Source organism: Apostichopus japonicus, chromosome 6, assembly GCF_037975245.1.
Source record: "Apostichopus japonicus isolate 1M-3 chromosome 6, ASM3797524v1, whole genome shotgun sequence".
Taxonomy (NCBI): Eukaryota; Metazoa; Echinodermata; class Holothuroidea; order Aspidochirotida; family Stichopodidae; genus Apostichopus; species Apostichopus japonicus.
The window spans coordinates 11055565-11080524 of NC_092566.1; the positions used below are offsets into that span (position 1 = coordinate 11055565).

The following is a 24960-nucleotide window of genomic DNA, read 5'->3' on the forward strand; positions in this document are numbered from 1 at the left end:
TTTACTATGACTACACTTCGTAGTACTATAAAACAAAAGGATGTCCATGCCTTCAAGTTCACGAATTATGCTATGACAAAACAAATATGAATATTCAACAGGCCGGTGGGCGGGAAGAAAGATTAATCTAGCTAACTCTGAAGAATACAGACAAAGTGCTTGTTTAAGGAATACTCCTCGAAAAACATACTTGAAAGTATTCTCACTAAACTATTCATAGATGCAAAGAACCTGTTTCGGAACATGGAAATAATTAAAAGTTCATTTCAACATGGTACCAAAAGAAACTTTGATTACCACTATAGCGTACGTGAGTCTGCGCACAACTATCAAAAATCGTTCTGCGTATTTGTTATAATTCCATGTGCACTACAGTAGTAACACTACTGTACACACAACATCGAACCGTACCGTGAAACCGAACATTATTACACCACGAGAACCAATACGTCGCGACACGAAAACGCAGCCAAACGTTTTGAATATTCTCCTGATTTATGCAAAGAAGAGGCTAACCGTAAATGAAAAGCATACTTACTAAGGATTAAACTTCACTTTCTACCTGCTCAAGGTGAGGTTCTATTTATAACCGTTGCATAAAGCAAGTTTTAGATTTTTTTTCGCATTCTGTACATGGTTAGGCTCCTCGTTTTTTCACCGTGTGTGGCAGATAGGATAGCTTATTCCGTCATTCGCATGACTCATGTTTACCTCAGTGCTTTGTTTCCTATATTGACTGTTCTTCGTAGAAAATGACATTTTACTTTGTGTCGTAGCGATCACGGAGTCACCCTACACAATTGGAAGATTTGAGAAGGAAAAGATAGATGCAAAGGCACCATTTATCAAAACCGGCACCATTGTTTATAACAAGGAAATTGGATCACGGGCTGCGCCATCTTTGAAATTAGGTTGCTATCCAATGCGTGCTATAATTCAAGTAGGCTAGGCGTAACACTAATGCCACGGCCAGGTTATGTCAATGACAATAATCAAGTTAGCCTTACAGAATGAGACTAGCATAAGCGTATCCTAACAAGGGCCTAATCTCATGACATGTTATCGTTCAACCATTGTTCCACATGTCCCTAGGCCTAAGCTACCTGAGCTTAACCTTAGGTGTTGGTTATTGCTGAAGTTTCTGTTTGTTTGTACCATTCCTTCCTACTTACTAACTTGGGCTTCTGGTTCGTTGACATAAAGTACCCCCTTCAATTTTTTAATTTTATGTACTATAGCCTAGGCTAGTACTAGGCCCTATGTCAAAACACTAATCATTCCTTCCATCCAAAATGGCACATGTATGTATAATTAGCATGTATGTATATCCTTAATTTGGACCAGCCAGTGAGTAAATGTTTTCTCATGGATATTCTTAACAAAGTGGCTATTCTTACGACTAGTCGTAACAAAAATTCCCTTTTGCACATGTGCAGTTGCAATTTTTACAACTAGGAGTACTATTTTTACGACCAGGAGTAACAATAATTTTCGGTTAGGGTTGGATTGAGGGTTAGAGTTAGGGTTAGGGTTACCCCTACTACATGCGCAGTTGCTTTATTTACTTTGAATTCGCATGAATTCGCCGATGTCCAAAGAATAGTTTATAAATAATTGATACGACTAGTCCTATAGCCACGGCCTATCCTTAAACAATTTAACAGTGATAGAACAAACTCACCAGTTTTAGATGGCTTCTAGCTAATCCCAGTAAAATGTGTAATGACCACATATTTGCAAAAGTCTGGAAAAAATTGGTTAGGCATGATGGATCTTCCCATATTGTTTGGTGTAATGCCTTGGTGTAATACACCTTATACACAGCTAGATTAAATGTTGGTTGTACATGGTTGTAGCATAGTATTTGTCAATGTGATACTGGGTAAATTTAGCCCTGCAAGACGTGTATACATTTGAGCTGTTTGCCACTTTATGATATAAGAATAAGCAAACTGGCCTAATTTCTACAATCCATGATTCCATGCACTTATTTACCATAACCACATTAGTTTCCATACTGAAACATTATGAGCAGGATCAAATCTTGTTTAATCCTCTGTTTCTAAAAACTGGATTGACTACAATGTTCACATCCATCCATTGCTATTCTTAACAGGCCTTGACAGATATGTTGGCTAACTCACCCTTTCTCAAGTGAGATTTTTAGCTTTGGTGACTAGAATATGCACTACGTTAGACAGTTTGGCGTGTGACTGAAACCCCATTGATATTAAGACTTAGTTGTAAACATTTGACCGTCTCAAAAAAGCAGAACCTTGGCAAACTTGAGGCAAGTTTATTTTGTGAACTGATTGTGGGCAATGACCAATCTCAATGAGAATTAACAGTGTACAATGGTTCGCTATCTGTCTTTACAGGAATTTTTCATCAGCACAGATTTTTCTAAAACTTTACAGAGCTTTCCCTTAATTTTCAAACTTCCATTGCATCTATTAATTAACATTTATGCTCAGGAATGGGTTGAGCTCATAAAGTACGTAATTTGTTTCAAAAGCATTTGTAGAAGAAGTCTTAATTTCATATTGCATAGACAAACAATTTTCTCAATGTGTGCTACATAGCGCCATGTATCTACGTAACTTAAGTTAGAAATTATACACAATTAATGATGTAGTTTTGTACTACACCTCAAGTATGAACGCTAATACTTGTCATTAATAGTGGCCATGCATGATGTACATATACCACCATTAGCAACCTGTTTACAGATGTGTGGCTTGTTCTATTGTACAGAAGGAACTTTAGTTTGCACATCTCTAATCAAATTGTTCAACTTTATTCCAGTGGAATAGCGATGGTAATGGCCACCAAGCCTCATCCGGCTGCTACACAGCCTGCACCAACCCAATCAACGAGTGCAGCCCCACCCCCGAACCAAGGGACAACTCAGCAGGGGTCTGAAAATCATACTGGTGCAGCACCTGTCAGTCCGGATAATGTCGGCCGTCTCTTTGTGCAACAGTATTATACAGTGTTGAACAAGGCCCCCAATCTCCTTCACAGGTGAGTAGTATTATTTGGTTACTTGATATATGCTGCTTGGTTTTCTACATTCTTTGAGTTGCACTGACAAGCATAGACGTTTCAAAGTAGTATACAGGAAGAATATTGCATTTATGCAATGTAAATGTTCATAAATCTATTAAAGCAAAGGAAGTGCAATTTAGGAAAGGTTAATAAATTTAGAATAATGCAAGGAAGGGTAGGCTATAGTAGTTGATCTGAGGGTACCCTTGTCCAAGGTGTCATTTATAGTACTCCCAATGTAATGCAATCCTCAGATGCAAGTCTCTCATAGGCTCAGATCAAGATGTGTGAGACCAGTTGTGCTGAAGGACCGAATGTTGCTGGTGCAAAGGGTGTCAAAAGCATGAAAAGAATATTGTTGGACATATCCTGTGCTGTATAAATGTTTTTTTTAGTCAAACGACCATGCTCGAGTTTGTGTTCTATGTAGCCCCTTAACATTTAAGTGGTACTTGTGAGTTAATTCCTGCAGAACAATTCTGTGGGATTTGGAGAGGAAAGAGTTGCCATTGGATAACGATCACCAAATGTATCTTATATTTTCAGGTTCTACACAAAAGGCTCATCATTTGTCCATGGAAAGGTGGACAGAGAGGGAAATGCCGAAGAACCAGTCTATGGTCAGAATGTAAGAACAAGCTTTTGTCTAACGTAGACTCTTTAGTGAACTGTTACCGTTTGTAAATTATGTATTCTAGACCGATATCATAGACTTAACGTTTCTCATTGATTGTCACTCTGGCATTTTGGAATGTAGTATATATAGGTACAGCATTGCTACGAACACACAGGATTCTGCATCAGGAGCACAATATTTTGGCCAGGGATGCAAAATCTTCAAATTGCTTGCGCCACGGCGGACGTAAACCTTTTTTTTTGGAAAACCAAACCCCAAGAACACACTCACAAAGTCTAGGTTAATGGAAAACATAATGAAACAATATTTTCAATGAACATCTTTCATTCTTCCTTTTAAAAAAACCACAACTTCTTCTGACAAGAACAAAAATTTCTCCCAATCCTACAGATCATGGAATTTGTTTGAAAAATAACAATCAAGGCAAGGTGCAGGGTTAAAAACACTCTGTTACTGAGATTTTCTTGCTAAATATAGACAATGATGCTTTTCCAAAATTCCTGTGATTTGATTGGCTAATAGTCCCCCTATCCATTGTCCGTGCATCAGTTAACTTTTTTGGTGCAAATTCGTGTGTACGCTACTGTATATTGTGCATCGTCAAATGTAGCCATTGATGTTTGATTTTTTTTTTAATTGACATTGCGTAAAAAGCTATGCACATAGGCCTACTGTAATTTTCGTAGAGTTGATTGTTGCAAAGAGCCCAGAATAAATATTAGATCAGGTTTTGAGGATTTGCGCATTTGTAGTTGAAAATGAAGTTTGAACAGGCCTATGTACATGCAGAAGAACAGTGAACTTTGTGGAATTTATCGAGAGATGCACATTGTAGGTACAGGGATATTTGAAGAGTTGGTTGCTGGTATCACTGCAAGGTCAAAGCATGGAGCTACTATGGAGTTGGCAAGTAGGGGGGAAGGTCGGATGAAGAGGGGGTGGTGGGGGTAAAAAAATGGCAGGGTGAGCGAAAGGAGGTGCGGGCCGGGCTGCCCTGTCAAACAGCGGAGCTAACGCACTGAGCCATCTGCCCTATATATTGTGTAGAACATTCACAAGGCATAGACAGTGAAACGATCACACATTTACAACTACACTAGTAAAAGTACTGTAGGTCATACAATGAACGCAATTGGTGTTCAATCGGGATGCAAGTTTTCTTTTCAGGGGACGCAGACTTTTTGGGGAGCTTCCGCCCCTGGGATGCAAACTTTTTTCTCAGATAGTAACATTACTGTAGATAGTTGCATTCATTACGTATGCTAATGGGAACTCTTACCTGTTCTTGTACACTTCCTGCTGCTGCTATATTCGTAGTATAACTCCTTGTGAATGCTTGTGTAACCTTTGTAATTTTCCAGTCCGGGCAAAAACCCAAAGTAACAGTTAAGGGGTGGAATTTATCAAGGGGATTATATATATACTTTTTCGTAACTGTTGCATTATTTCCTACATGGTGTACGATTTAGTGATTCACAAAGCTTACAATTAATATTATCTTACATTTTTACAGGAAATCTATCTGAAGATCATGACCCTTGACTTCCAGGAGTGCTATGCTAAAATCCGGCAGGTGGATAGCTACGCTACCTTGGGAGACGGTGTTGTGGTGCAGGTAAGTAACCAACATGGTTCCCACCTGGTCTTAAAATTCAGAAGAAACGTAGGAAAATGGAAAAACCTTTCTTCTGGGTCTTGAGAGACATTTTGAAGTTTTGTCCAGGATTGTGAGAAAAAGTCCTCATTTGAACTTGAACCCTTCTTATGTTCACAACGACTTATAAGAAAGTTCCTTTTTGTCCTTTGTCCAGATGAGCAGTCCTTTGTCAAGGCTGGGGTACAAAGGGACGTTCAGATCATATGCTGAATATTAGAGCTGCATTATCCTAGACCTAACTGTGCTCTGTGATAAGGCTTATGCTATGAAGGTGTCTAAGAATATAAGATTTGTGAGAGACTTAACGGCCAGAAATCAAACTATGGTGACAAAAATCTATCCCCGCCATTTTTGGGAAACGTGGCTTGTGCCCCCCTCATAACAGATTAGTGACAAGGTAACCTGACATTCAGGTTCTCAGTGTAGGCTATATAGTATAGTAAACCATGAAACAAAACATATTTGTCTGACATCAATTTGGAGTCATTGGTAACAAGTTTACCTTGCATAAAATTTCAGCATTAGTGATGCTAGTATTAGAACAAAATTTCCTTGTCAGATATGTATTTGGGAAAAACTATATGTTATTCTGGCATATTCTTAAGTTAGCTGGCGACTTAACAACAGGTAACGTTAGAAGTTTGACAACTATTGTGATTATTGCGAACAGAGGAACTATTTGGTGGAGTTTTAGCAAAATGTTTCAACAACAGCGTAGTTATGAAATTTCAGTCTCTTCCAACACTACCATCTGTAATTCTCTATATATATATGTATCTAGGTATCATACGATAGTGAGTCTTATTCAATATTGTGTCAACACTCATGCATTTTGACTACCCTTCTAGGTCACCGGAGAACTGTCAACCCACGGGAAGCCTATGCGTCGTTTCACCCAGACGTTTGTATTAGCTCCTCACTCTGCCAGGAACTATTATGTTAGGAACGATATTTTCCGTTACCACGACGAAGTGTTCCAGGAGAACGAGGATGAGGAGGAAGATAGAGTTGAATCTGGTGAGTTTAGCAAACAAACAGACATGGTTTGAGAATCATATTTATTTCTCTCTTCATGGAGTGTCTATCTTAAGGAAAATCAGAAGCCACGACCAGCCTTCAATCTCCATACATACACATCGACAGCATAATCATACAATGCTCTGTATTGTCACATGGAATGCATTTGACTTAACAGGATTTGCTGGTGGCTAGATTCGATGATCGCTTAGCAAAATTACTGCAGATTTTCCAAACCTTACGGCAGAAAACCACATCCTTATAGCATTTTGTATCCTGAAGGTGTGAATAGATATATCCAATGAACAGTAACCGAAATAACTTTTTTTTTTATTCCACAGATGAGGAAACCGTCGAATCACCGCAGGAGAAACAGGATTCAGATGATGTGGAAGATGAAGAGGAGGATACAGAGGGTCATCCTTCTCTCCCTTCTCCAGCTCATCCAGCCCCCATCAGCACCCAGGAAGCTCCAGCTGTCTCCCCATACTACAGTCCTCCACCATCGACTGTCAGGTAGAGTCTACTTTTCATTTCATTTTGACTCAGCAGAGAATTGATGAAAGGAACATTCTGGGTTTCACTCAGCAATAGGAGTCATGCTGACAGGCTTGACTTCCTGCAAGTGAAAAGCTTTATCAGTATTTGCAGTCAGCAATGGCTGAAGGATAGAACCTGAAGGATAGTCTTAGAATTTTATTGTATTATATCTCATAGACCAGCAAAGAAAGAACGATGTATCGCAAGTGCTTCAAAGGTCATTTGAAGTCAACAAACGCCAAACATATACTTCACTCCCCCCCTCTTACCTGTGTCTCTACAGTACCGCTCCTTCCTAAACATAATATCGCAAGGAAAGCTTGGACAGATCGCATATGTAATTGTACAACATTGAGTACAAGAAGCCTAATGTTGTGGGCAGAGGTGGTTGTTTGGGTTTACCAGGGGTCAAATTGTGAAAACCATGTTTTACACAATATTTCAACATGGCCAGATGAGGTGTGGGATAAATGCGGGGACAACAAATGATACACCCTTTTTGGTTCCTTGCTTTTTGCAAAGCAAGGAACCTATGCGTTCAACTTGGCGTGTGTGTGTGTGTGTGTGTGTGTGTGTGTGTGTGTGTGTGTGTGTGTGTGTGTATGTGACGCTTGGCTTGTGTACACGATATCTCAATAAGGAAATGATGTATCATGATCAAACTTGTTGGGTGGATAGCCCATAGTAAGAGGAAGATCCCTATTTTTTTTGGTGCCCGCAAAGGTCACCAAAGGTCAGTTAGATGCCAAAAACCAATATATTAGAAACAGCAATAACTCCCATTGACAGGGTCCCACATGATTGATATTTTGGGAGTAGTTGTGAATGGGGTAAGGGATCGTTTTCAAACATAACGGTAATGTGACCCAAGGTCAACAAAGGTCAATTAATGATAAAAAACTAGTATTTTTGCGATAACTTGAGAACGAAATGTCCGTTAGGGTTGGGAGTTGCTTCAATGTAATCCAATTGTCGACCCGCACCTGGGTGACCCTTGACCTCAATTTGACCTTTGGTGACCTTTACGTGTTTTTGGGGATTTTTACAGTTTTGATGCTATTTTCAGATGTCAAAGGTACCTTCTGAACATAAATGTCAATAGGTCGACCCCGTGTGACCTTTATGTGCGAAGTTATATGGGGTCAAAGTTTTTCGGTCGGAGTTAGGATGGCTGTACAGACTTGTCGTTTTGTTTTTTGGAATCAGGAGATTAAACTACATTTGAAACCAAGGTCAAAAGGTCAAAGGTCAAATTAGAAAAAATGTGCTTATTTTGGGAGGAAACGAGCAAAAAAGAAAATGTTAGGTTTTGATGCTAGATTTGGATATCAAAGGTACCTTCCGATCAAAAATGTCAATTGGTTGACCTTCGTGTGACCTTTGTGTGCGAAGTTATACGAGGTCAAAGTTAATTTTCAGACATTTAATGCAACAACTCCCAGTTCCAAGGTGTGACGTGCTTGATATTTTTGGACAAGTTGCAATTGGTATAGGGGAATATTTTCAAACTTAACGGTCATGTGATCCGAGGTCACCAAAGGTCAATTAATGTTAAAAAACTAGTATTTTGGGGGTAGAAAATGGGCAAAGAAAAAAATGTTTGAATTTGTATAGTTTGATTCTCTATTTAGGTCTCATCGATCAAAAATGTCAATAAGTTGACCCAAGGTGACCTTTGTGTGTTAAGTTATATGAGGTCAAAGTTAATTTTCAGACATTTAGTGTAATAACTCCCAGTGCCAAGGTATTGCACGGTTGATATTTTGGGACAAGTTGCAAATGGTATAGGGGAATATTTTCAAACTTAACGGTCATGTGATCCGAGGTCACGAAAGGTCAATTAATGATAAAAAACTAGCATTTTTGCGATAACTTGAGAACAAATTGTCCGTTAGGGTTGGGAGTTGCTTCAATGTAATCCAATTGTCGACCCGCATCTGGGTGACCCTTGACCTCAATTTGACCTCTGGTGACCTTTTTGTGTTTTGTGGATTTTTACAGTTTCGATGCTATTTTCAGATGTTAAAGGTAGCTTCTGATCATAAATGTCAATGGGTTGACCCCCGTGTGACCTTTGTGTGCGAAGTTATACAAGGTCAAAGTTAATTTTCAGACATTTAATGCAATAACTCCCAGTTCCAAGGTGTGACACGGTTGATATTTTTTGAGTAGTTGCAAATGGTATAGGGTAATATTTTCAAACTTAACGGTCATGTGATCCAAGGTCACCAAAGGTCAATTAATGATAAAAAAGTAGTATTTTTGCGATAACTTGAGAACGAATTGTCAGTTAGGGTTGGGAGTTGCTTCTACGTAATCCAATTGTCCACCCACATGTGGGTGACCCTTGACCTCAATTTGACCTCTGGTGACCTTTTCGTGTTTTGGGGATTTATACATTTTCGATGCTATTTTCAGATGTTAAAGGTACCTTCTGATCATAAATGTCAATAGGTTGACCCCTGGATGAGCTTTGTGTGTGAAGTTATAGGAGGTCAAAGTTAATTTTCAGACATTTCATGCAATAACTCCCAGTGCCAAGGTGTGACAAGGTTGATTTTTTTGGACAAGTTGCGAATGGTATAGGGGAATATTTTCAAACTTAGCGGTCATGTGATCCAAGGTCACCAAAGGTCAGCTAATGTTAAAAAACTAGTATTTTGGGGGGAGAAAATGGGCAAAGAAAACATGTTTGAATTTTTACAGTTTTGATGCTCCGTTTAGGTCTCACCGATCAAAAATGTCAATTGGTTGACCTACGGGTGACCTTTGTGTGTGAAGTTATGTATACATATTTTTAGACATTTAATGCAATTAAATCCCAATACCAAGGTGTGACACGGTTGATAATTTGGGACAAGTTGTGAATGGGGTGGTGGAACATTTTCAAGCTTAAAGGTCATGTCATCTGTGGTCACCAATGTTATCATATCTGTTGACCCGCTTGTAGGTGACCTTATACTTCTTACATTTTCGACGCCATATTTAGATCTCAAAAGTGCCTTTTGATCAAAAATCCGATCACATTTTGTGATCACAAAAGTGTTGGCTATAGTGTTGGTTACTTTATGCGTACATGTAGGACCACAATTACTTGGACTATTTGAGCCCAATCTTGCTTGATAATATGTGTATTGTCATATACCCCAAGCAAGGAACCACAGTGCCCTTGGGCTCTTGTTAGGGCTAAGAAAACCCTCAAAAGCACAATTGCGAGGGGAAAAAATAAATAAAATATAAGAAAATCACCCTGGTAATATCAAAGGGGTCCTTGTATAATTACCTTTTTTTAGTCACATTATAACGAGTAATGATGTGTCCCCAACCCACTCACAAGGGCAATGCCAATGGCTAGTTTCGCACACTTCAGGGTATACAGGTCACACGGATACCCACGGCCCAGCGCGGGAAGGTTGCTGTAATAAATCAGCCTCGCAGGAAATGTTTTGAACAATATTGCCATTCCACATTTTTAAAAATTTATATTGTATGTTATTTAGTAAACGTTTTCTTTGGTATTTGACTTCAGTTCAGTGTTCCCTTTAAGGTGCGGGATTCCCTTCAACTGACTCAATAATCCCGCAAAGAAAACATTTGTCTGCTGGAAATCCCCGCATCGTTTTCTTGCATTCGTGATAAGTTTATACTCAATGCACAACGTATTCACTTGACAGTATCAAGAAAAAAAACTCTGAAAATCAGTAGCAAAATTACCTATTGTGAACGAAAAGTAAGTTGGTACACCTTTCAAAGTTTACGAAAGATCGAGCAGAACACTTTCGAAAAATGCACGCGAACCTGGCATATCGTGCTAAATGCAACTAATTTCATGTTAACAAGGCTCTAGTACAACCATTTATGAATAAACCGTAAGACCACATCTGGTGTTTAGCCGGGGGAAAAGAAAGTTTTTTTCTAGAATTTCCAAAAATGTGCAAAAAATAATATCCTTCTATAGTTAAGTGTATAGCAAATAGCCAAACCAACTCGTCGGTTACGGATCACACGTAACTAAAAAAACACAACTAATTGTATTTTGCGAAGTTGACGTTTTCCCTTGCACAAGCATTTGCAGGGGCTCTTTTTTGCCACAAATAGCCTTCCTTAATAATTGTTTAAATCTGACCCCGGACTGATGTCGTATTTAGTATGTTGATGTATCTATCACATTTAGTACAAGAAGCCTGTTGTTGAGGTCAAAGGTCAATTCAACACAGCCTGTGTCATTGTGAGTTAATTGTTTGTCACATCACACTGCTTTTCATGGTATTACTAAGATCAAGTATGTTGTACACCCTAACTATACATTACATCAGATTCATGAAGAAAACTGCTCATGTTACATCATTGAAACCGCAATGCATTTTTGCGTTCTGTTTTTTTTTAACCATTTGGTCAGCTTCTGCAATGCATGATGATATGTATGTTTAGAATTGCCCTATCGCTCTTTAATTTGTTTTTCTTTGTCGTCGTTCAGCAATGGCACCAACCATCTGGACTCCCCCGGAGGAACCCCTCCCAAGGTACAGCACCAGGTGGACCAACAAGTGGAGGACGGGCAGGAGAAGCAAGAGCTGGAGGAACCGGAGCAGCCAATCGCTGAGCCTGTACCAGCTAACGAAGACACGGATCCTGCATCACCAGTGGCACCCTCCCCTCCTCCGCAACAAGTCTCGGAGAATCATCAGGGTGATGTGGTAGATGCCGAGAAGCCAGAGGTCAAGGAACCAGCCCCACCCCAAGGTTGGTGACTTTGATATTTCTAACTCAGTTTTTAAGATATGTCTTTACTAGATGCAGTTATGACCGGGGGTCATAAGCAATTTGGTTGTTAAAATGGAAAAAAGGAAAAGTAATATCTTGATGACTGATGTTATGTATTTACTATGGATAATTGACACCAGAATGCTTTGTATAGTCTTGGTTTATTTTGCCTTGCTGTATTAGGAGTTTTTCTTCAATAGCATTAATAGAAAACTTTGCATACTTGGTGTCTTTCATTTTGATGGTAGTACGGTCCTAGAATTGACATTAACCACTTAGCCGTGCTGATACATAACTAACCCATTACGCTAGAGCTAATCACAAAGTATCCTACACCGTTTACTTTGTGCACATATTCCATATACATATATGTATATATATATATATAGGAACTGTCAAAGGCAACATGGCTAATATTGTTAAACAATTTTGTGTCAGGCAGTTTTGGACGAGGCCAGCAACCCCAAATGAACCGTTATGTCTGGTTATGGTTTAGGAGAGTTAAGTCCTTTCGTACAGCAGTAGACTTCCATTGCATTGCCTCTCACTTCATTTAGACTATTTCTGGATTATCAGATTGCCAGAAAAGCATAGCCAGTGCTTTATTTCAGGTTGTTACAGCATTGCAGTCTTTGAGAGAGACTTTGCATCATGTGTAGAACCATCCAAGCATCTTAATTTCTGTTAAGCCCCCCTGTTGTGGAGGCACGTGTACATTTTATTGTAAAACTCTATTGACACTATGAGTGTGAAACAATTAGCAAAATTCATCTCCCCTTGCTCACAGGGGGCGATGTGTGAAAGGATCTTTCTGCTTCGAGATGTGGCTGATGAATGTGACACTGTTGAGTACACCATCGATCATTCACTCATGGCAAACATTAATTTCAATTTCTTTTCAGAGAACAAGATTGTATCCTGGGCTGACAGGGCTCGACAGAGCCCTTCAATAAACTCTGGAGTCCCCAAGCAAGCAGCACAGGTAGGTTGTTCATGACCACAATGTTTTCATGTTGTGTTCCTCCCGTCCTGTTTTCGAAATGCAAGCTGAAACATATTTGCCGGAAGATTTTGCTGGCACTATTGATAAAGATAATCAGAGTGTTTAAAGTTTTAAAGTATAAACTTTTCTTGAAAGCAGAGCTGCAAGTGGTTGGGAGGGTGAATTAGTTGTGCACAATGCATTTCAATGCACTTCAATGGATGGTTTCAAGGTTTAATGTCTTGTATCAAGGCAAGGCCTGCTCTCAAAACATTTAACAATAGTTAAGCCCTAGTCACTGGTTACTAATAACACCCACCTGTTTGCAATTCAAACAGTCAGGAGTGAGGCACTGCAGTGTTGTACATCAACGTGTCACCTGGGGGAATTCCCATAAGGTACAGTTGGTGCACTCAACGATGTCGCAGGCACCCATTAATACAGCTGGATGAAGAGAGGCAATTGAGGTTGATTGCCCTTCCCAGTACACAGTGTAATGATCTGTAATGGTGGGAAGCCCATTGCCATAACCATTTCACCCATCCTCACACTCACATTCCTGTTCATTACAGCATGTTCGTTCATCTTTACGGTGGTTGAAAGTATTGATAGTCTGAGGATTTAGAATTAAAACTTTGTCCCACTGGCGGAATGCTACTCTAAATGGTCACATTTATAGACAAAGATGTATATATAGCTGCTGTTGTACACAGGAACCATAGTATTTAATAGGAGATGGAAGTCCAATGCCTGCAAAATGCTATGCAAAATTTGAACACTAAGTTATTCTCTGGACTTGCTGCAAATGGTCTGAGAAGGTGAATTAGGTGTGCAAAACTCATTTTCAGACATTCTTTTGCATTATAAACTGTTTAAGTTTTTTTACCTTTCCATAATTTATATATATATTTTATTTATTCGCCTCCCACTCTTCCTCCAGCCGACAGCACAGGCAGCTTCTGCACCTCCTGCCAAGTCTACTGAGAACTTTGGCAGCTCCCAAGCCCCTCGAGGAGGAAGTCAGGAGGGACTACCTCAGAGGGAGCCAAGGAGAAGCGGCAGAGGTCCTGGTAACTGGGCCAGGAGGGGACCCGACGCCAGCGAAGGAGATCGTAGCAGGGGAGGTGGCCCTGGACGTATGTACCCAGACAAATGTCAGCTCTTTGTCGGAAACCTCCCACAGGATATCAAAGATGACGAACTGAAGGAGTTTTTCTCTAGTAAGTATCTAACAAATATCTCTGTAGGACACAGAGATTATAACCAGGCACATTAATTTGTATCTAGCTGTGTGTGGGAGAGGGAAGATGGGGGGGGGGGCTGAGAAGATTGCAAAAAATAGAGATAAGAAGAGGAAAATTCATAACTAAGGGGGGAAGGTTCATAACTGTACCTATTCACCATTTTTGTGCCAAAGAAATTTTCCAGATATACCGTCACTGTATTTTAAACAATCTTTGTCATCTGGTGACATTTTCAAACAAATTTATTAAAGATTTTTGCTCATAAGATTGAATACAAGAAATTGGCAATAAAAACTTGAATGTTGCCGCAATCATTTTTTGTTTTCATATTTTTAACAGAGTATGGTAACGTGGTAGAGCTGAGAATCAACCGAAACAGCAACCCGAGACTGCCGTTCTTCGGCTTTGTCGTATTTGATGAACCTGGACCTGTGCAGTATATCCTGAAAATCAGAACTCAAAAGGTAAAAATCTAAAACTTAATCTCCATCCATTCTCCTCTTCCCCTACCTTCCTCTTTCCCTCCCCTTCCTTTCCCTTCCCCTCCCAAACAGTAAAACTATAATGAGAATTAATTAATTTGCTTCTGATGATTAAAATAAAATAAAGTAAACAAAAGAAAAAGAAAGTCATTTTTCTTTTAAGCAATATCACTAGCCATTTTGATATTTATTGCACATTGCTTTTCCATAAGGTTTAACTTGGTTTTCTTGCGTTTCTCCTACAGCCAATCCTCTTCAGAGAAGGCTACCGTCTGAACGTGGAGGAGAAGAAGAACAATAAGAACGATGGCCGCCAGCGGGGACGCGGAGACAGTCGACCGAACAGCGGGGGTGGCCCTCCTCATCGAGGTGGACCCTCTGGTAGGGGTGGTGGAAGAGGAGGACCTGGCGTCGGCCCTCCCAGATTGGGTCGTGGTTTTAATCCCCCACGTTAACGATAAGGGTTTAACAATAATATTTTTTTTATGCCAGGAACTGATAGGCTTAGAAAGGTTGACAGAAAATTAACTTTAAGCAAACAAAAAAATAATTTTGAAAAGTTTTCAAAAGGGTCTGCAAACTGTGCTTTCCTTGGAATCATTAAAAAAAAAAGGTGTTTTGTAAATACTCCTGTATACCATGCAGACACAGCTTAAATGCGATATAAACCCGTTCAGGGAAAGTCTACGAAAACCGTGCGGACCCAATGGAGCAAACGCTTGTCTCGTTTCCATGTGTTTTTTTGTTTGTTTCTTTTTAGCCCAAACTAATTCCCCTCCCCCCTCCCCTGACCAGCAGAGATGATGGGTTGGTACATCAATTAAATGTTTTGTGGATAGAGGAGCCTTGCATGTCATGGTGAAATCTTGTAGTATGAAGTAGCTGTTTCTAGTTTTCAGTAGCTTTTCTGCACTCTCTCATTTAGTCTTTGTGAACCACATTTGTCCATTAGAACAGTTACTGTATTAAATTTTTGTGAATTTATGATATCTTTTTTTTTTTTTTGGAAGCCTTTGGATTGAAACAGCATTGTAGTTTTCAATGCCCTCAATCACTTATCTGTTGTTTTCTATTGTTAATATTTTCGTCGGTGTCTCTCAATGAACATTAAGGGAACATTAAAAAGTGTGACTTTTTTTACCCTTCCCTTTGCTATTTGTTTGAATATGATGCAAATATCAAAATCAAAATCTGTGTGCATAAGGGTAAAAACATCTGCTTTCCTACACTTTAACAACGTTAGGGAAAAGTTCGCTTTTCTTTTTCCTCCTCTCATTTTTCAGTGTAAGTTAAAAACAAAAATCATATTTTACAGTGTGTGAGTTGTTAGTGCTTTGTGTTGTTAATGTAATATTATTGTTTGTAAACAGACAATTAAGTGCCTTTAACATTGTCTATATCATATTTGTGATTTAAAAATGGTATCTTTTGGATCATTGTTCAACCACATAAATATCTTAATTTTGATCGGTCGCCATAAGTGATTCGACGTATTGTTTGGTATCTGTTTGGACGTGATTAATTTAAGCGTACCCAAAATGAAACACCAGAATGCAGAAATGGCTTTTTGTAAAAATAAAAGCCTCTTTCTCAAAATAAAAGCCTCTTTCTCAGGTCAGTTTCAAGACACAACTACAAACTGCGCCATCTTGAAAACTGGTTTTTCCAGCACATATAGTCGCTATCAGCCAAATTTATACTAATGGTTCCTGTACATAGCTTGGAGATTATATAAAACCCACTCACACGAGACCATGTAGAACTGGTTCAGTGATAACAAATTTGACGATCAAAGTTGGTGACCAGATGTTGCTTTGAAAATACTTTTTTTCTATAAGTTTACCTGTTGCCAGGTTCTGCAATTAAGTGTTTGCATAGCCTTGATAACTGTGTTTTCATATATTGGATAAAACCTCTGATATGTTAGTTTAGTTTATATTGTGATTGAAATTCTAACATGGGGCACGGAAGTGATGTCTAGGTGAGAGCGTAATGTAGCCCGCCTGTGACGGAAGTCGATCTTTAACATATTTTGTACTCTGTCTAGTTCTCATAGGTGTGTGTTTTGTGTTAATGATGTGTTCTTTAGGTTAGCAGTAAACATGTGATGTTGCTTCCTCTGTCCTGGATGTGAAATTTATTGAACAAACAAGTAAATTTAGGGGGAGGAAAAAAAGAAAAAGGAAGAAAATTGTGGAGGTTAAAAATTGAAGAAGTGGCATCTGTTATGCTAACATGGACTTGTTGATTTATAAGATGTTTCCAGTTGCTTCCATACCTAATTACAGGCAGTGTCTGGTGATGATTTGAAACCCCTTAGAATATACTCGTGTCCAAACAGTGGAATGCTTGAAACCCTCCCAAAATTATGATCATTACAGACTTTTTTGTACGGGGATTCTTCAGTACGGGATTTCCACTGTTTGCAGATTTTTGTTTTCAAGGAAACTTTGAGTGAGCCAACGTTTGTCATCAAGCGAATGGCCGCTTTTTAAGTTTTTCATCATGGTTGACAAGGTTTTAGTTAAGGGTAGGTGTAAATACAAACCGGTTTCACTTGGTTGTTCCACCTTTTGTTTTACTTTGGGCCTACCAATGTCTTTGGTTTTTGTTAAGAGGGAGACGGGAGGGGGTGGGGGTGATATACGTGTGTTTGGTATATATCTCTTTGTGATTTAAGCAGCAATATTAAACATAAAATGCAAATTTTTAGCAAATCTCAGATTGTCAGACATTGGTTGATTTGTAACTCTGCTTCTTTATTTTTTTTAGGAGACAAAAGTATTGATGTAGGGGGAAAAAATGCTGTTATTTTCATATTTATATTGTTGAAAGCAAGTAGAGAGAGAAAGAGAGAAGTGTTTGAAGGTATTTTTTAAGTTAGATTTAGGAGAGGGAAGGGTGGGTTGGCATGGGAGGTTGTTTATTTAACGGTAAGAATTGTTAACATTTCATGTTGAAATGTTTAGAGCATTGCATCGATATTGTATTCTTACTTTTGGTAATGTCAAGGGTCACAGCCGAGCAAGTTAAATTTCTTGATTTTTTTTTAAAAGATATGACAGGTAATGGGAAGCACATGTACAAAACAATACTAATGTCTGTGTACACATTTAATTTAAAGTGAATATCTTTGAATAATTTTATTTTCCTTGTGGGGTGGGGTGGCAACACTATCACTCTCAATGGAAACTTTGCAAGGTTCCTCTGGAAAGTCGTACAAGGGAAGGGTCAGCTTAAATCTTTTGTGTTTGTCGCATGGAGAGAGACAGAGAGGGTGTAAACTTTTAAGAACGATGAGTTTTCTGCCTGTGTGGTTGGCATGAATAAAAAGGAAAAAATATAAAAACATGTATTTTAAAGGTATTTTGCAATAATGTTAAATATGTAATTAGAATATTCCGGATAAAAGAATTGTTCGTTGGAATGCTTGAAACATAACAAAATAGAAACAATTTCTTGATATTTACTCAGTGTTTGTTTTCTAGACTTCACTGAAATTCCTGTTTTTTTTTCTATTCTTATTTACTTGTATCTGTCTATTGTCTTGATCCAAAGACAAACTAAGTTGCTGAATCAGCAATTACTCTAAAAAGTTTTGGTTTAACTGTCTCGATATTGGTTTCTGATGTTCAGAGAAACTTTTTGATTGAGATTCGAAGAAGGTTTAAAAATTGATTTTCTTAAGTGTTTATCCGTTCTATCAGCATTTGATTTGTGACATATTCTGAAATGTCAGTTTGATGTTCTTATATGGACTGTAATACTCTCTCCTTTTTTATTAATTGTTTTTTATTAAGCGAATGGTTAAGTCACATGTCTATCCTTTATGAGTTATTCTGCCTTGGGCACATCTCGATAAAAGCCAGTAAATCGGCAAAACCTTGCATGCCGCCATCCTTGAGCTCAAAAGAAAACATTGAAAAGTGTTAATGTATTGGCTGGCCATAGGCATAAAATGAATGTATGTGTGAAGACCGTTTACAAGAAAAAACACCAGCACTCTGTCAAGGTTGTGTTGATATACCTCTTTGAATAATGTTTGAGGAAAGATCCTTTAAACACGAGAGGCTTTCAATTCAGATTGGCTGAAACTACTCAGTCTAGCACATTGACCGTCAGGGCAATTCCTCAGCAAGGGTGCTTTGTTTGTAAGATGTTAAAAGGAACGTTTGTGGTTGTAACTATTGACAGGTTGATGAAAACTATGGCTTTATATTTAGGCCTACACAGAGAAGCTGACGTCATAATAAAATTGAACCTTAAAGGAGCTTTCCAGAGATTACTACAACGTATAAGTGTCATCATCTACATCATCATGGTTTGTAGTCTTATAGAAGCAGCATTCGAGAAAATTTAAACTATTTCAAAGTTTAAATACCTTGAAAACTGGAATAGCTAGAGAACATTAGAAACCCTGAAATATTCCTCTGTTGGTTTATTACATCAACGCTAAATATTTACCAACAAGGTCATGCTTTAAAAGTTTGATTAAAGATGCTGTAAAAGTTTGATAATAAAATCGTTACTTATTTTGTGATACTTAGGAACATAGGAATCCATTACTACTCTGGCATTTCAAGCGATATTTATATGAACCATTAAAGGAGCGCTACTGTAAAACGTGGAACAAAAAAAAAACTTTCAAAGTTATGAGTTTTCTTTTATCACATGTAAAGTAGTTTCATGCTGTAATGTTGATACGATAACGGTATTTAAGATCATGTGGGTAAAGTCTTTGGAATCTTTTGAACAGTTAACACACAGAATATAAGTTAATGTACGTATTCTGAAAAAGAAAATGAACTTAACAAGTGGAATTGAGAGTGAAAGTGTGTACCGAAAGGAAGTAAAAAAGAATGAAAAACACGACAAACTAAGTCTCTTGCTGCACCATAGGTCAGCATCCAGTCGTCACAGAGTCGAGGAGAGAAAAAGTATCATTTGATTCGTGACTAAAAAGTTGGAATTTGATGGAACATCTGAATGACATGTTTTTAGCAGGAGTTGCATTCTGAAACTATTTAATCTGGTCTCTTGCTATTTGATGCGAACTTCTTAAAAAACTACAACAGACACGTTTTACGAGGTGTGATGAAAACATGACACCCGTCATGTGATGACTTGTTCGATATAGAAAGAGTTATTTTTGTGGAACGTGCGACTTGTTAATGGAACAGAACTCAAGCTAGCATTTTGATGCAGTAGCATGAACTGAAAATGAAAAAAAAAGACGATCAACGTACTCGCCCAAAATGTTATGGCAGTCCGCGATTTATATAACAAAATGGTCACCTGTTTGTTTCTTCTTAGCTTCGCAGATGCTAGCTAGACACAGGATGTTTCCAGAATTGTTTGGTTTTGAAGATTAATTAATTTGGAAATTGAGAGAGAATTTTATAGTTGATAATTGTTGGAAAATTTTGCTGTCTTTGTCTTGACAACGGATATCAGAGTTTATTGAGCAGTGAAGTGAGACAAACAAATTCCTGGACAGTCTTCTTATGGAAATTTTGTGTGCAGACTTCAGATGAGTGTCCGACATATTGAGGGAAAGTTGAAACGAACCGTACACTGGGAGATATTAGTTCATCTTCAGCAGAAGGAAAAATTCTGTAGCACAAGGAATGAATCAAAAAGGGTACAGAAATAGAGCAAGAGAATGACATCAGCCGAGAAGAAAATTGATTAAAGAGCGACAATGTCTTCACTTTCTTGAAGATAACTATGATATTTGTGTTCTTGTCAGAGAGAAGGATTTTTTATACTTTCTGTTCTCAAATCTGGAAAGTTGTACATACATATCCAACTAATAATACCTGGTGCAAATTTGGTGAATATCGTTCGTTCGTTCGTTCGTTTTTTTTTTTGGTCCTTTTCTTTACTTGTTAATATTTCGAGGTGGATCTGGTTTTCGTGATGCAGTCTATCCTTATTTATATCCTGGAGAAGTGTTGGAGATAATGATAGGATAAACATTGACATAAATTTACACATCTGGATGGGTTTACTCATACTCTATATAGAAATTGCGAAGTACGGTTGTAATGAGGAGGAGGAGTTGTTAAAAAAGAAGTGGGGAAAAAATGACGAAGATTGTACAAATACATGAAATATTATGGTGGCATTGCTCTCAGGAGTTTTGGATACAATGTATTGTGTAAGTAAAGGGTTGCATTTAATGACCCTTATATCCTGGCATCAAGAGTTTAATGGAGGGGAGGGGTGGTTAGAGGATGGGGGCGAGGAGGGGTTGTTTACGAAGAACTTGAAAGTACATACATTTATATAACAAGTTGTGATGTTCACGGTGCTTTGTACATGCATGGGATCTCCATAAAGTTCACTGGATAACAGTTGATACATACTTTATCATTGATCGATTATCATTGGTTTTCATGTCATGATGGCTAAGAGTAGAACGGCTTTATCATTATCAAATGAGTCTCTAGTTATGGGATGTTTATTTTGGAGGTTTTGAAGAAGAAAATTCAAACATGATTTAGAGTTTATCACTTGTAAATGTGTATCACTTGTAGGATCTTCCTTCTTGGGGTGGGGGAGGGGATGGAACGGTTGTTTGATTTGTTTTTTGGTCATTAAGGGTAAATTCTATAAACCGAAAGTGAAGCATCTCTCATCTATTTGTAGCTCCTTCCTTGTCTGATCACCCCCCCCCCCCCCTATCTCGCCAATGAAATGAAAATCCCTTTCTGGATGGTGACATTGTGACGCACATTGTAGTCTACTTCAGAGTTCATTGCGTAAGGTCTGAAAGTTTTAAGAAGCAATTGTTCTGGTCTTTTTCATTGGTTGATGTTGGGAGGTTCAAATATGTGTCATGGTAAATAGGATTGGGAGGGGGGGGGGGTGTTAATAGACATTATTAGAGGGGTAAGTTTGATTAACAGCCCCGAAGATGCTGTTTTTCTTTCCTTTTTTTCTTTCCTTTTTTTTATAATGAGTGGTCATTTTTTATATTCTGCAGTCGTAGTATTATTTCTGATGCATTGCATCATAAATAAAGAAGAAAAAACAAGGTTATATGACAATGAATACGTATGAAATGCAAACCAGACCTAACATATTGTAATTATTTCAATAGTCTGTGTTTTGCCTGCTAGAGTGTTCAGGACAGTGTTGTGGTTGTAATGTACAGTGTGTAGAAGTATGTATATCTTGTCGTTTTCAAACAATTAATTCTATTTTTCCTTTCTTCTCTCACTTCTCCCCCCACATTCTGTTCTGTTCCTGTTCATTTGTGTGGGTTTATTTTTTGTACGATTCATGTCTTATCTTTGCACCCACGTCATATGGTGGGTGATTATGGTATAAAGTAGAATGTGAAAGAAAAGTCAATGTTGAATAGGTTTGTGATTGGCTCATCAGTAGAAATTACAGGGAAGAAAATAAACACAAGAAATGACTTTAAAAAGGGGGATGGAGGAGGGAGAAGAAAACTGCTGAAACAAAAATTCGAAAAATTAAGGTAAAATGGAGTGAGGAAGAAGACATAATGTGGGAGTGGCTTTAAATGAAAGCTAGATAGTAAAAGGAGTGACATTGTGCGCCCATAGGGTGCGTACTAACATACCATAATTGAGTGTGCTGATATACATAACTCATAGTAACGATGTCGTATATTTTTTCGGTGGTACTGGCACAAACATCAGTGGATACCCTTTCATGGAACCTCTGTGAATATTCAGGTTTCAGTATGAATATGTATGAGCTTTATTAACTGTATATGTATCTGCAGGTGTTTTGTTCCCCTCACCTATCAGTGTAGGGTCATAAACACCTCAACGTGTAACGTAATTATAACAAGATGGATAAACAATACTAACAGTACATTGGTAAGGCTGAACTAGATGGTCAGTGCTCGATCGAGATGACCAAACAGATGAACCCTCCTTTTTTTTTAAATTGTGTATCATCCTTAACCTTGGCAGTATCTCTTATTCGCTTTCGTTAAATGAATAAATTTCACTGTGGTAGTTAAGTCAAGTAAATTAGGTCTCATCATGGATATGCATAGTCATTTTAACTTTGAGGCGTTTTGGAATGGAAAATGTTAGTTTGGAACGGATTTGTTTGGGTTTGTGGTAGCGTGTTTTTTTTTTTTGTGGCAGGCGGAGGGACGTGGTGAGGGTAGAGGGGGGGGGGAGGTGGTTAGGGAGGAATGGAGATTTAATTGTTCATATGCGGTTTCAAGGAATGTAGACCCTAAGTTAACATCTCAACGAATACTGTTTTGAATTTGAAGAGACCTCTCTCAAAGGAATCGTTAGGAAGGGTGTAGTGGCGCTCGCGGGGGGAGGCTGGGGGGGGGGGTGGAGACGTGAAACGGACAAGAACACCCAAGTACGAAATCTAATAGTAGCATAACAAAACTAACTTATGTGCAACTTTCTAGTAACAGAGTGATCTTACCTTTTTTTTACGAGGAAGGTCTAAATACCTATTGGTTGTTAAATCTTTTGATGTATCATATATATATATATGGTCCTCCTCTCAGCTTTAATTTCTTTTTCTCATTACAATTACTTGAAACTCCTATGAGTTAGTCCATGATTTTTCAAAGTTTGTTTCCTTCTTTACTTCCGGTCTCGTGCGTCACATCCGGTGGCGTTCCATATTATCAACAATAGTAGTCAATACGTTCTTGATCAACAAGTTTCCTTTGCCATGATTCTAACAATGGTGCATTGTTTTTGTTATCTTTATCATTTGTTTTTCATTTTTTTTTTATGGCAATTGTTTTCTGAAATGGACTGTTCCTAGAATCTATAAGATTTTCATTGTATTGGTCTTGCTTTCATTTAATAGAAAAAATATGGTTCACCATTAAATCTGTGAACATGTCTTTTAAAGTTCATCCTCCTAAGGTACCCTCTCCCCCTTTCTATCCACATGGCCGGGGGGGGGGGGATTTCATCTTTATTATCCCTTGAATGCTGAAGTTGGTGAGACAGCCTGGACCTACGTGAGCACATGTTAAGGGGTATTGTCAAGACAACGAAGTAAAACATTCATGTATTAAATATCAAAATGATTCTTGGAATTATTTAGTACTTACCTCTCAGTTTTTTGTTGTTGGTTTGTTTAATGGTTGTGATTTATTCGGATTGACAACCATATATGTGTACCACTTATGCAGGGAGTTGTGCGGGAGAAAATAGCTCAACAATTGTTTGTACAATGAACGTCCTCTTTCGTTTTGGGTTAGTATCTTGGCAAAGCATAATACAGTTGATCAACAAGTATATAATTTTGTAACATTAAGCTGTCTAAAGAAACTTTTCCATGGAATATGAACAGCGGTTTGTAACATTCTGGAATGGAACTTTGCTTGTAATTAAAAGGTGATTTTGCAAGTAAGACATCAGGAGTTTAGTTTGGCAGAAGAAAAGAGATAACATCTCCTGCCATTTCAATGTAACAAAACTACATGGTAACGTTTCTTGTTTAATGTCGCTGGTTGCGTTACTAGGGTCATCTCTTTCGTCATCAAATTCAAATCAACATAACTTATTAAAGCGATCCTGTTGTTTGATTTATTTTCACGAAATATGTTCGTTTTTTTTGTCTGAATACCCTCACTCTCGCCTACCAGCCTTCGTTTCATGCTATGATGGGGACTATATTTATGTTTGTAATAACTGTTGAACGCGCGGTGGCGGAGGAGAAGGGGACAAGACAATTCATAATAGTTCCGATACAGACTCAGTATTGCCAAATTAATTCGATTGTTATATTGATAGGAAGTAGAAATATGATTTTTGAAAACGCAACCAGTTGCTTTAAATGGCACATTTTCATATATACCTATATATATGTATGTATATATATATGTATGTATATATATATGTATGTATATATATGTATGTATATATATGTATGTATATATATGTATGCATATGTATGTATATATATGTATGTATATATATGTATGCATATGTATGTATATATATGTATGTATATATATATATACATACATACATACATATAAATACATACATACATACATATATATTTATTTATATATATTTATATATTTATAACTCTGACAGATTCTGCTTCAAACTTTGAAAAATTATCGAAACGATTTATTATCATCAATCATTCTTCTTCGTGTTGTTTTGTTTATTTTTTTTTTTGGATACTATCTATAAATACCTGGTATGAACAACACCCATGCAGTGTTAGAAAATAAAACAATTTTAAGTCTTTCCAAATATCATTGTCATCGTTACGTTGATTGATATATCGGCCTCTGTATAGTGGGTTGGTTGTAAGATCTTATTAGTTGTCAAGCGGTCGTAAACGTTGACATCTGGGCCAGATTTGTTTCCAGAGATTTGGGGGGGGGGGTTACTTTTTGTTGATTGTTTTTTTTTACCAGGTATATACATCAACATAACAACACACAAAATGTCAAAATTCATATGATATGTTATGGGATGATTTTTTTTGAAACAATAAATTCATAAAGTTGCATATAAAACCAATTGTTCCTCCTGTCATTGTTTTCTTCTCGCATTTGAAAACACAGTCATTATATTGGTCAATTGTCGAAGATTGTTCGA

At 37.8% G+C, this 24960-nt stretch overlaps 1 protein-coding gene across 2 annotated transcripts; it reads left to right on the plus strand.

Annotated features, from left to right (window-relative positions):
• The first annotated feature begins 382 nt into the window (after window positions 1-382).
• Window positions 383-24878, plus strand: LOC139968976 (ras GTPase-activating protein-binding protein 2-like). Of its 2 annotated transcripts, none has more exons than XM_071973631.1 (11): window positions 383-571; window positions 2806-3024; window positions 3595-3676; window positions 5199-5300; window positions 6191-6359; window positions 6701-6875; window positions 11377-11642; window positions 12566-12645; window positions 13586-13865; window positions 14229-14353; window positions 14617-24878. In XM_071973631.1, the coding sequence occupies exons 2-11, from the start codon at window positions 2816-2818 to the stop codon at window positions 14824-14826; spliced, it is 1698 nt and encodes a 565-aa protein (XP_071829732.1). In that variant the 5' UTR covers window positions 383-571; window positions 2806-2815; the 3' UTR covers window positions 14827-24878. The 2 variants fall into 2 exon arrangements, with proteins under 2 accessions (XP_071829732.1, XP_071829733.1); XM_071973632.1 differs by lacking the exon at window positions 383-571 and adding an exon at window positions 687-911.
• The last annotated feature ends 82 nt before the right edge of the window (window positions 24879-24960 follow it).